The sequence below is a fragment of the Ostrea edulis genome, chromosome 2 (assembly GCF_947568905.1).
Source record: "Ostrea edulis chromosome 2, xbOstEdul1.1, whole genome shotgun sequence".
In the NCBI taxonomy this organism is placed as follows: Eukaryota; Metazoa; Mollusca; class Bivalvia; order Ostreida; family Ostreidae; genus Ostrea; species Ostrea edulis.
In genome coordinates this window covers 7,865,389-7,878,603 of record NC_079165.1, presented here as the reverse complement: position 1 = coordinate 7,878,603, position 13,215 = coordinate 7,865,389, and the positions used below count along the sequence as shown (strand labels likewise).

At 36.7% G+C, this 13,215-nt stretch overlaps 1 protein-coding gene across 1 annotated transcript in view; it reads right to left on the bottom strand.

Moving 5' to 3' along the window:
• Positions 1-117: 117 nt before the first annotated feature.
• LOC125678646 (low-density lipoprotein receptor-related protein 4-like) overlaps positions 118-13,215 on the bottom strand; it is a 31,167-nt gene continuing 18,069 nt past the window's right edge. The window contains exons 11-19 of the mRNA XM_056157515.1: positions 7,849-8,079; positions 7,320-7,491; positions 6,768-6,898; positions 6,401-6,557; positions 6,028-6,140; positions 5,815-5,940; positions 4,008-4,175; positions 2,381-2,510; positions 118-314 (exon numbers count right to left, since the gene is read on the bottom strand). Of these exons, the coding sequence (XP_056013490.1) occupies positions 173-314; positions 2,381-2,510; positions 4,008-4,175; positions 5,815-5,940; positions 6,028-6,140; positions 6,401-6,557; positions 6,768-6,898; positions 7,320-7,491; positions 7,849-8,079 (1,370 nt within the window). The 3' untranslated portion in view covers positions 118-172. The remainder of the gene's footprint in view (positions 315-2,380; positions 2,511-4,007; positions 4,176-5,814; positions 5,941-6,027; positions 6,141-6,400; positions 6,558-6,767; positions 6,899-7,319; positions 7,492-7,848; positions 8,080-13,215) is intronic.

The window sequence follows — 13,215 nt, the reverse complement described above, 5'->3', positions numbered from 1 at the left end:
TAGAATACTGACGTCAGTCAGAAGGGGTAAACAGGTCTGCAATGGTGACACTCCTGCTGTACATTGAATTTGCACCATTTGTTGTCTCTGCTTTGGAAAGAGCACAAGAGATAGTTGTATCTGAACTCTTTTTAATTCATTAACATTTTCTGCAAAAATAAACAATAAGTTGTCATGAACTGGATCGACTATTAGAAGCCACTTCCTCAATGGTGACCCTTGACACTTTCCTAGTCCCGCTGAGGTTCCCGTTTACGTGAGTTCCATAGGTGTAGTGAATGGCACCCGAGTCTGGGGAAGGAGAATCACTAGCTCTGTAAATAGAACGAAATATTAAAAGACGACTGTTCAGCATCCATAGAGAGTATGTTCATTCTAGCAAGACAATTGTCTGATCCTCATGGAAGGTGAGAGTACACTGAAATCGGAGGTTTGCGAAGATTCAGTATCGTGGCCAAACTCTTGTTTTCTTTTAATTAGTTTTTTATGCCCCCACCACAAAGTGGTTGGGGTATATTGTTTTATCCATGACTGTCCTTCCGTGACACCCAGTTTTCCGAACTTTTTTTTTTTTTTTTTTTTTTTTTTTTATAAATGCCTCGAAATATTGATTTGATTTTTTGCGCTCAGGTGTATATTGATGAGTTTCAGATCGAGTGCGAGTTTTGTTCCAGTTCGTTGATTTTTTATACAGTTGTGCCCCTTTAACGTAGAAAAATTACTGTTCTAATCACATGATGTTAATGATACAGAAGAAACTTCTATTTATTTTATATGGAGCGCCAAATTAACATAAACTCAAATAATTGAAGATATCTTCAATTATTTAAAGATATCATCAATTCATTTGATGCACGCAACAATTTAATTAAAGATCTCTTCAAATAATTAATGATATCTTTAATTCTGAATTATTGCGCGCATTAATTGAATTGATGATAGCATTAATTCTTCAGCTGAATTGATGCTCTCTTTAATTGAATTAATGATCTCTTCAAATGAATTAATGATATCAACAATTCAATTGATGCGCGCTACAATTCAATTGAAGAGAGCAATAATTGATATAATGTGCGCATTAAATCAATTGATGAGAGCAATAATTGAATTGATGCGCGCATTAATTCATTTGATGAGAGCAATAATTGAATTGATGCGCGCATTAATTCATTTTAATTCAATTATTGCTCTCTTCAATTGAATTAATGATATCTTTAATTCATTTGAAGAGAGCAATAATTCTTTTAGAGAGAGCAACAATATATTTAAAAATATCTTCAAATCAACATATCCACAATTGAATTAATGATCTCTTTAATTGAATTGTTGCTCTCTTTAAAAGAATTGATGCGCGCATTAATTCCTTATACAAAAGCATTGTAAATAATTAAAGATATCTTCAATTGAATTAAAGAGATCATCAAATTATTTATACCGAGCTCTAAATTAATTATTGCGAGCAATATTTCTACGAAATTGATGCTCTCATCAATTGAATTGAAGAGAGCAATACTTGAATTAATGCGCGCATCAAATCTATTATTGTTCTCATTAATTCAATTGATGCTCTCATCAATTGAATTGAAGAGAGCAATACTAGATTTGATGCGCGCATTAATTCAATTATTGCTCTCTTCAATTTAATTGATGAGAGCATCAATTGAATTAATGAGAGCAATAATAGATTTTATGCGCGCATTAATTCATTTGATGAGAGCAATTATTGATTTATTGCGCGCATTAATTCAATTAAAGAGAGCAATAATTGAATTGATGATATCTTCAATTATTTGAAGATATCTTCAATTATTTGAGTTTATGTAAATTTGGCGCTCCATAATTTTATGGCTGTTAAAACACATAAAGGATTGTTGTTGAGTTTTTCATTGTACTAAATGCGTTTAACATACCATCTGAATGCTATACTTCGATGGATTTCCTTTTTTTCCACTTTACTGCAAGCAGGAGCATTCGTGTCATGCCGACACATCTAGTTTAACCATAAACAAAAAAAAACACAAAAAAAAACCCCAAAAAAAACCAAAACCAAACTCCATTCCAAACTCATAACGAGCATGAATTCACGCGTATAGCAAAATAACATTTATTCCCCTATGAGAGGAAATTATAAAAGTGTTATTGGATATACCGAAGTTTAGTTATAACGAACTTTGTTTTGCTATAACCATGTTTTACTGTACTTTCGGGAATTCTATGCAAGATTTATCAGAACATTTGAAATTCGTGCTTGAAATGTAATGCATCAATGATTGACTTTAATTAGAAATATGGAAAAGTTTGTAATTTAGAAATTTTCAGTTTATGGGGCCTGAATTTGTCTATTGTCTACCTGCGACACAGGGATTTGTCTATTGTCTACCTGCGACACAGGAAAATAATAATGAGGACCAACACAAGAGTGACCGCTAAACTGGCGGCCACAATGCCCCCCGCAATGGCACCGTCATTGGTCGGGTCTGTGTTCTGACGCTGGGTTGGCACTTTTACACCTTAAAACAAAACAAGAAATGTTTGTAAAACATGTATGTCACCATTGTTCAAAATTAAAAAGGGTTATAAACATGCATCATTTAATTGATAGTGCCAAAACAATTCAAGTTATCAAGAAGACAATATCTTTCTATGTTCAGAATAGATTGAACGTAGACCATGTGACCTAAAAATCAATAGAGGTCATCTACTCCTTATGATGTACCAGTGTACCAAGTTTGATGACTGTCAAGCAAAGGGTTCTCAAGATATTGAGTGGATAGTATATTCCTATGTCCAATTTGACCACTGGTCTTTGACCATGCAACTTCAAAATCAATAGGGGTCATCTACTTCTTATGATGTGACACCATAATCAATTCTGAGGATGTACCAGTGTACCAAGTTTGATGTCTGTCAAGGAAAGGGTTCTTAAGATATTGAGCGGACAATATATATTTCTGTGTCCAGAGTGGATTTACCCATAACCATGTGACATCAAAATCAATTAGGGGTCATCTACTCCTTAGGATATACCAGTGTACGAACTTTGATGTCTGTCAAGCAAAGAGTTATCAAGATATCGAGCGGACAGTATCATCCTATGTTCAATTTGACCATGTGACCCCAAAACCAATAGGGGTCATCTACTCCTTAGGATGTACCAGTGTACCAAGTTTCATGTCTGTCAAGCAAAGTCTCCTCAAGATATTGAGCAGAGAGTATATTCCTATGTTCAGTTTGACCATTGACCTTATATATGACCTCAAAGTCAATTCCTAAGATGAACCATTGTACCAAGTTTGATGTCTGTCTAGCAAAGGGTTCTCAAGATATTGAACGGACAGTATATTCCGATGTCTAGAGTGGATTGAAACTTGAGCTTTTGACCTGAAAATCAACAGGGTTCCTCTTCTACTCATTAATCCATGTATGAAATATAACGATCAAGTGAATGGTTCTCAAGATATTGAGCGGACATGTGGTCTACCGACCGAGAGGTACAAAGCAATATGCTCCTCTTCCGTGAAGGTGGTCATAAAAACTAAACAAATCGAACTGATTAAGGGTGTTCCTCTCTTTAATAGTAAACTTTGATTCATGGGTTTCAACAGTTTCGTTTCAAGTCAGCATTTCGCATATTGTATGGTCTTTATAATGATTCAACTTGCAAATACATCACGTCATTAGGTCGAATGCTGCCGGACGTGTTGCCGTACCTGATCAAACCAACGGGCTCACGACGGGTGTGACCGGTCAACAAGGGATGCTTACTCCTCCTAGACACTTTATCTCACCTTAGGTTTTCCAGGAGTCCGTGTTTGCCTTGCCCTTAATTTCGTTTTCTTTATGGGATTTATGAGATTGATCATTTTTCATCATCTCCACTTTTTATTCACCTTTAACGGATCTTTTAAATGGTGCAGGACATAAGGTGCGTGTAATGTGCATGTAATCGTGAATCGGTACATCTCACTTCCAACGAAAGCGGATATTGTTCAAATTACGAATCTTACATAGTGTATCCAAGGACGACACGTTCCAGGTTCCCAGACACGAAATCCTCTGGCTGGAGCCTCGCGCCGTGAAGCCCGGATTGCACGTGTAAGTGCAGGTATTACCGATATAAGGTGCACATTCGGATTTCAACTGGCCATTTGGAATATCCTCTGGACATTTCACAACTTAAAAGAAGATAAAATTGTATTGATACATGTAGATACCAGATTTCAAAATGAGAAATATGCCCTGCGAACAACATTGACGTAATTACTGGTTTGTCCATGTCTGTATGCATCCAATTGCTGTCTGAAAAAAGTAATACCTGCCCCGTTAGGACAGTTCTAGATGAAAAAAATAGAATTTGTTTTTGTTGAAAACAAATGTCTCCCCAGCTCCCCAAATTGAAAGTGCTTCAAATTACATGGTATGGAGGAGAAATCATGTGCAGAAACAGACACTGTGAACTGCACTTTGTGCACTGAGGAAAAAGATGCAGAAGAGATTCAACATTGATGTGACCAATGTCATTGTTGCATACAAAAATAATGACTGTTATGCTGAAGCACCTGTAGGACATTGAACATATCCTTGTACACGAAAAAAAAAGCTGTAAATCACTCCTGTTTGAGCTACTGTAAATTGTAGGAAAATATCACATCCCTGGGTCAGAATAATGTGAACATTATTAAATGATAATGAAGTATTGTTCAAAATTTCAAGTCTATCCGATAAGACATATACGAGGAGAAGCGTTCACAAGCTATCTTATACCCTCCACCCTTCTTAGATCCACTATAACTTTTAGGAAAATAATTGGACCCTCACGTCCCGATGATATGTACGTCTACAAATGGCGATGGAGCCATACAGGAGAAGAAACGTTCACAAGATTTTGTGACAGACAGACGGACAGAAAGTACAAAAACAAAGTCTCCCCCTGGAAGAGAGAACACATAATAATTGGATCCTAAGGTCCCAATAATATTCATAACATTAAATGAGCACTGTACAACGTTTCAGGGTCATCCAATACACCACAACCCGTGTAGATCCGGGTTAGAATAGGTCCTCAGTACCCCACCCCGGGGATCCGGGTTAGAATTGGTCCTCAGTACCCCATCCCCGGGGATCCGGGTTAGAATTGGTCCTCAGTACCCATGCTTTTTGTAAGAGGCGACTAAATGGGGTGGTCCTTCGGATGAGACCGCAAAAACCAATACCCCGTGTCACAACAGGTGTGGCACAATAGAGATTCTTCCCTGCTCAGAGGCCGTAAGCGCTGAGCATAGGTCTAAATTTTGTAGAACTTCACCGGCAATGGTGACGTCTCTATATCAGTAAAAAATTCTCGTGTGGGGCGTTTAACAATATACAACCAACCAACCATTGCAAGAAGAATTACAAGCTATTTTACACCCTCCATCTCTCTTAAATCCAGTATAACTTTAAGGATTATGTCCCAACAATATGCACATCTGCAATTGGCAATGAAACATTTTAAAGTTTCACGTTTTGTTAGATAAGCCATATAGGATAATAAGCGTTCACAATTCATTTGACCTCCTTCACCCCTCTTAGATCCGCTATAACGTTTAGGAAAATATCTCAACAAAGTATTGTACAAGTTTCAAGTCTTTCCGATAGCAATATAGGAGGAGAAGCGTTCACAAGATTTTGTGACTATCAGACGGACAAAAAGTACAAAAACAGTAAGTCTCCCCTTGGAAGAAGAGAACTTAGATATTAACAAATACGAGCAATTAGTTTTCGTTTTTCATTTCCTTTTGATAACATTTTTGCAGTTTTTATTTATAGGGTTACCTCCACTGCAGGTCCTTTTATCAGCTAGAAGCTTCACTCCATCTGGACATGCGCATTTGCGATATCTGAAGGAAGGCAGACAGAATGTGCTGCACCGGCCATTAGCTACGGAGCACACGTCATTGACTGCAGGGAGAATGAATGTATTATACACAGTCCTTAAAAGGGTGACAGGTAAACACCTGATGTCAATCACGTGATCAATTTCTTTACCTGGTATAATATTTTCTCCATACGCTTTCAGCGATTGAAGTTTTCCAAAATTTGCTAAATAACTCATCCACGTGACCTCTTTTGCATTTGATAAAGAGGCTTTTGTTATTTTCCTGAAAAGAGATAAGAGATTTTTTTTTCTCTGCGTTACAATAATTCTATAACACGAAATGTTTAAAAAGGGGTTCGATCTTTAGATGGTTTATTTCTTCCGGTCATAAAGCGAACGCTACAAAGACATTTTTTGTGTGAATTTTCAACCAAAGGGTGGATGAGGGTTGCAACCTACGTGCCCCCATTAGATCCGCCACTGTCTTAAACAACATGCTATTCTTTATCTGTTTTAATTCTATGTTTCATTGACGTGACTTACTGATCGTCTAAGGAAGTGTAATAAAAATAATCTCCACTGATATCAAACTGCATGAACTTCTGTCTGTTGCCCTGTAGTAAAACCCCACGGCTTCCTCCGTCCAGATCGCAGTAGTTAATCGTGCTCAGTTCTCCATCCGTCCAGTACAGCAAATCCCCTAGGGGTTAGTACAACGTTAATGAAATGATACCAGTCAAGAATGCTACATGGTAGTGGGAAGTTTTCTTGAAATCGATCTCATCAAAAGCCAAGATTACAAAATTTGACTTCATTTGGAAGTTCACAGTTTCTCTGAGACAATAATTAAAGATTCGATTATAGCAATAAACGTAAATGGTACTATACAATATGAAAGATGTAAATTCACTTCTATAATCCAGAGTCAGGCTGTTGGGCTGCGATATGTCGTTGAAAATAAGGTTGATCATTGCAGAGCCATCCAGATAGGAACGCCCGATGTAGGAAGCCGAGTAGACGAGGTCGGACCAAAACAGATATCTGGAACAGTGATGTGAAATCCACTAGTATACAATGTACTCGCGGTACTCTTCATTTTAATGTAAGCTGCTATATTTGTTAAAGCTGCTATACATCGATTTGTTTGACAGTAGTATATTTATTTATGACTTGGACCTAAATCAGAGTTTGTGTCTCCTTTTCGATTGACTTCGCAAAAAATTACCCCATCTCTAAAATATCTCCAACTATTTCTTTCCCAATTTGAACTATATCTAAGTAAGAACTTTTTTATTTGAGCAACTTTTTGTGTAACTCCTATCATGAAATTGCTAGAAGTGGGTCTCTGATTGAATATTTTCATTGTACTTTTGCGAACGAATATAACCGATATAGGTCAAAATGGTGGATTTAATAGAAAGGGGAGACAAACACTATCTTAATTTAGGTCCTATGATTGTACCCCTTCTTTGGATGTATAGCAATGTTGTAAACCGACGTCAATCCGGGAACTACCGTTTTCCGTTCCTTTGTTTCTATGTTTAGTATTCCGATATAAGACTTGGTGCTGACGGCGGAGTATATAAGATGTCCAGTAGATGGTTCAATCACCAGGGCGTGAGGTTCGAATTGACCTGTGGATTTTAAGTGGAAACGTTCAATTATTGTATTGTTCTTGCTCGGAGGGTGGAATGACGACCCTTCGATTGCCATTCCATTGAAATCTTATTGAGATGTACAGATATTATCTCTCAATTAAAAAGTCAAATATGAAAGTCTAACTGTCTATTTTAAACTCATTGATATTAGCAAATAATAGAATTTACCCCATCCGTTTTTTAAATACCAAGTCAACTCTACAAAACACCTACTGACATATTAACCGAAACAGCAAAGCATTATTAGTGGTAGTCGGGAACTGTTTTATTGATTGGATTTATTGAGTCCCCCTGATGCCCTCAGTGTATAGGTGGTCACATGACCTTACCTACCTGTATGAGTCAGTGTTATAGACTCGTGGCCTGACATTGACAGCTGCCGTATCTCTCTGAACATCGCATCAGAGTAGATCAGGTCGTGTTTACGGGGGTGGAAGATCGCATTCACTGGGCGGATTGTCTCGTTGACATCAATTGCAACAACATTAGCATCGACCATTGACACTTGGAAAATGGTTGCGTGAGTAAAGTCAACAGTCAAGACAAAGCTGCTCTGTAATGGAACTAAAGTACAAACTTGTAAATTAAAGTTAGTGAGTGCTAGGCCTACTAAATAGATTTGTTGGTTGATTCTATTACGATAGTAATCACAGTCAATATAATTCAATAGAACTTGTACTACTAAATAGGTTTGTTGGGTGATTCTAATACGATAGTAATCATAGTCAATAAAAGCAAATTTAATACAACTTGTACTACTAAATAGATAATAGGTTTGTTACAGTGTTGGTGATCCCATTACGATTGATATCACCGTAAATAAAAGCCAGTTAAACACAGATAGGCCGCTTTGTTAATAGCACTACGATGAAATTCACGGTCAATAAAAACAAATTTAATACGACTAAATAGGTTTGTTAGGTGATCCCACTACGATATAAAATTCATGGTTCAAAAAGAAAATCCGATACAATTTACATATATACTTGTAATATATAATGTGATAAGGATATTGGGTTGGTTGGTTGGTTGTCTACCGTTTAATGCCCCGCTCGAGAATTTTTCACTCATATGGAGACGTCGCCATTGCCGGTGAAGGGCTGCAAAATCTAGGCGGCCTGTGCTTGGAGCTTTTGGTCATTAAGCAGGGAGGGATATTTATCAAATTTCTAGTAAATTTGAAATCACAAAACTTTTCCCAAATCAACAGCATCAAAACGTGAAACTGTTCAACACTTTACACGACAATTCCCTACGATAAATCAAAGACTAGGCTTTTTGACATCATAGCTAGCTCTTCTTCAATAAAAATGGAACATGGAAATATGTATATTTTGATTGGTCATTTTTAAAAAAAAATACTTTGTTACACATCACTCTGATTCTACGCACAAGCTCTCTGAAATTGATATTAAAAAGATGCTGGAATTCCTCATTGACGATATCTACGTGGTCTTTAGAGATAAAGTCTTTCAACAATCTGTTGGAATTCCCATGGGTTAAAATTGTGCTCCTTTATTAGTCGTTCTGTTTTTATATTTTTACGAGGCAGTATTTATTCAAAACATGAAAAGAAAAAAATATCTTGCTGTGGCCTTCAACTCAACTCATTCATATGTTGATTTAATATGTCCCAGTTATCTCGAAATATAAGACACCACAGAGTCTTCCATATCTGCTTCATCTTCGAATATTTTATTGAAAGTACACATTCACGGCAAACTGACAACTCAACTGTATGACAAACGGGATGATTTCAGCTACTCCATCGTCAACTTCCCATATTTATGTAGCAATATTCCATTATCACCTGCATATGGTGTTTATATCTCTCAACTGATTCGATATGCAAGAGCTTGTTCTGCTTGATGGTCAGTTTTTAAATCGAAGCAAGCTACAATATGTACGGACAAACAAGTTGATGGTACCGGGGTTTCAACAGTCTTGATTGAAGTCAGCATTTCTCAAATTCTATGGTCGTTATAACGATCTAGTTCGTCAATACAACCTATCATTGGGTTAAATGCTGTCTGACGTGTTTCATACCGATTGTTAGGCCGTTCTTGGCACACTAATTTTGACTACGGATAACTGTGTTTACCTGATCAGGATATAGGGCTAACGGCGGGTGTGACCGGTCAACAGGGGATGCTTACTTCTCCTAGGCACCTAATCCCACATCTGGTTTGTCCAGGGGTCCGTGTTTGCCCAATTATCTATTTTGTGTTGCTTATAGGAGTTATGAGATTGATCACTGTTCGTTATCTTCACCTATCATAGAACATAAATGTTAACGGCAAACGGACAACAGAACTTTATGACAAACGGGATGACTTCAACTTTCCGTGGTCACTTCCCATATTCATAAATCAATATTCCATTATCATTTGCATATGGTGTTAATGTATCCCAACCGATTCGATACGCGAGAGCATGTTCTATATATGGTAAATTTTTAAATCGGGGTTCCCTACTGACAAATCAGTTGATATTAAAGGGGTTTCAACAGTCTCGTTTAAAGTCAGCATTTCACAAATTCTATGGTAATTATGATCTTATTTGCAAGTACAACCCGTCGTTAAGTCGAATGCTGTCTGGTGAGTTTTATTTTTATTGTTAGGCTGTTCTTTACATGCTGATTTTGACTATGGATTACTCATTTTACCTGATCAAGATAAAGGGCTTATGGCGGTTGTGACAGGTCAATAGGATATGCTTACTCCTCCTAGGTACCTGATCTCACCTCTGGTGTGTCCAGTGGTCCATGTTTGTCCAACGCTTGATTTTGTATTCTTTATTGGAATTATGAGATTGATGACTTTTCACATACGACGTAATCTACTAAGTATGAACAAACAGCGTTAAAAAAAAAACCACGAAAAAATGTCAATGTTTCCCTTTTCTTTCGTAAGATTACTAACTTTGGCACGAATACCTCCTACAATTAAATGAATTTTTAAAAATGATAAAAAAGAATAAAATTAGAAAAAATGTAAAAAGACTTTGTGATATCTGCTACGTCAAACATTGTCAGTAAGCTTAAGCACTGGATTGTGTTCCCGTGATGTTACGAGTATCATCAGATCATGTCAGGAAAACGTGACAATTTCTTATACCACTTCCAAGTAAAATTATGTGATTAATACTGTTAAATTGTGACATAAAATACTTCAATATTTACAAAGATAATATTTTCTTTGAAAATCTCTCCCGTTATATAACGTCAATTCGAGGATACAACGATGCTGAGGTTTTGAATTTTATTCAACTTCCCTAAGTCATCACATACTGCGCGAATGAATGTATTATAAAGGACTCTGGTGTAGGCCCCATCACATCCTTGTAACGCAATTGCCAGAAAACAATCTTTAAACCATATAATCCTATATTCAAAGGCGACATATTAAAACAAAGGGAGCTTAATTCAAACTATGAGGCCGTCCTTAGTCTCACAAAATAATAGGAATAGACATATTCACATGCTTACTTGACAGATGATTAAAGTACACGTACATGACAAGATGGAAACAAGGCGGAGATTAGCAATACGTGTGAAATGTAAAAAGATTACATTTGTTTCAAAAACATTTAAAACATTCTTTTTCCATTGACGTCGGTTTAGCGGTTGATTGATGGTATATTGTTTGACGTCCCACTTGGGGATTTTGCACTCATATGGAGACGTCACCATTGCCGAAGAAGAGCTGCAAAATTTAAGCCTTTGCTCAGCGCTTGTATATTAACGTGCTGTCGTTTATAGGAAGTAGCCGAAAATGTTTTTCTATGTTACCAAATTATGATCAAATGAAAATATAGAACTACGTTATGTTAGATGCTTTAGACACGTTGGATGAAAAAGAGAAGATAACGAACAGTGATCAATCTCATAACTCCTATAAAGGTGAAGATAACGAACAGTGATCAATCTCAACTCCTATAAAGGTGAAGATAACGAACAGTGATCAATCTCATAACTCCTATAAAGGTGAAGATAACGAACAGTGATCAATCTCAACTCCTATAAAGGTGAAGATAACGAACAGTGATCAATCTCAACTCCTATAAAGGTGAAGATAACGAACAGCGATCAGTCTCATAACTCCTATAAAGGTGAAGATAACGAACAGTGATCAATCTCATAACTCCTATAAAGGTGAAGATAACGAACAGTGATCAATCTCAACTCCGACAAAGGTGAAGATAACGAACAGTGATCAATCTCATAACTCCTATAAAGGTGAAGATAACGAACAATGATCAATCTCATAACTCCTATAAAGGTGAAGATATCGAACAGTGATCAATCTCATACACTCCTATAAAGGTGAAGATAACGAACAGTGATCAATCTCCACTCCTATAAAGGTGAAGATAACGAACAGTGATCAATCTCAACTCCTATAAAGGTGAAGATAACGAACAGTGATCAGTCTCATAACTCCTATAAAGGTGAAGATAACGAACAGTGATCAATCTCAACTCCTATAAAGGTGAAGATAACGAACAGTGATCAGTCTCATAACTCCTATAAAGGTGAAGATAACGAACAGTGATCAATCTCATAACTCCTATAAAGGTGAAGATAACGAACAGTGATCAATCTCATAACTCCTATAAAGGTGAAGATATCGAACAGTGATCAATCTCATACACTCCTATAAAGGTGAAGATAACGAACAGTGATCAATCTCATACACTCCTATAAAGGTGAAGATAACGAACAGTGATCAATCTCCATTCCTATAAAGGTGAAGATAACGAACAGTGATCAATCTCAACTCCTATAAAGGTGAAGATAACGAACAGTGATCAGTCTCATAACTCCTATAAAGGTGAAGATAACGAACAGTGATCAATCTCAACTCCTATAAAGGTGAAGATAACGAACAGTGATCAGTCTCATAACTCCTATAAAGGTGAAGATAACGAACAGTGATCAATCTCATAACTCCTATAAAGGTGAAGATAACGAACAGTGATCAATCTCAACTCCTATAAAGGTGAAGATAACGAACAGTGATCAATCTCAACTACTATAAAGGTGAAGATAACGAACAGTGATCAGTCTCATAACTCCTATAAAGGTGAAGATAACGAACAGTGATCAATCTCATAACTCCTATAAAGGTGAAGATAACGAACAGTGATCAATCTCATAACTCCTATAAAGTTGAAGATAACGAACAGTGATCAATCTCAACTCCTATAAAGGTGAAGATAACGAACAGTGATCAATCTCATAACTCCTATAAAGGTGATGATAACGAACAGTGATCAATCTCATAACTCCTATAAAGGTGAAGATAACGAACAGTGATCAATTTCATACACTCCTATAAAGGTGAAGATAACGAACAGTGATCAATCTCAACTCCTATAAAGGTGAAGATAACGAACAGTGATCAGTCTCATAACTCCTATAAAGGTGAAGATAACGAACAGTGATCAATCTCACAACTCCTATAAAGGTAAAGATAACGAACAGTGATCAATCTCAACTCCTATAAAGGTGAAAATAATGAACAGTGATCAATCTCATAACTCCTATAAAGGTGAAGATAACGAACAGTGATCAGTCTCATAACTCCTATAAAGGTGAAGATAACGAACAGTGATCAATCTCATAACTCCTATAAAGGTGAAGATAACGAACAGTGATCAATCTCAACTCCTATAAAGGTGAAGATAACGAACAGTGAT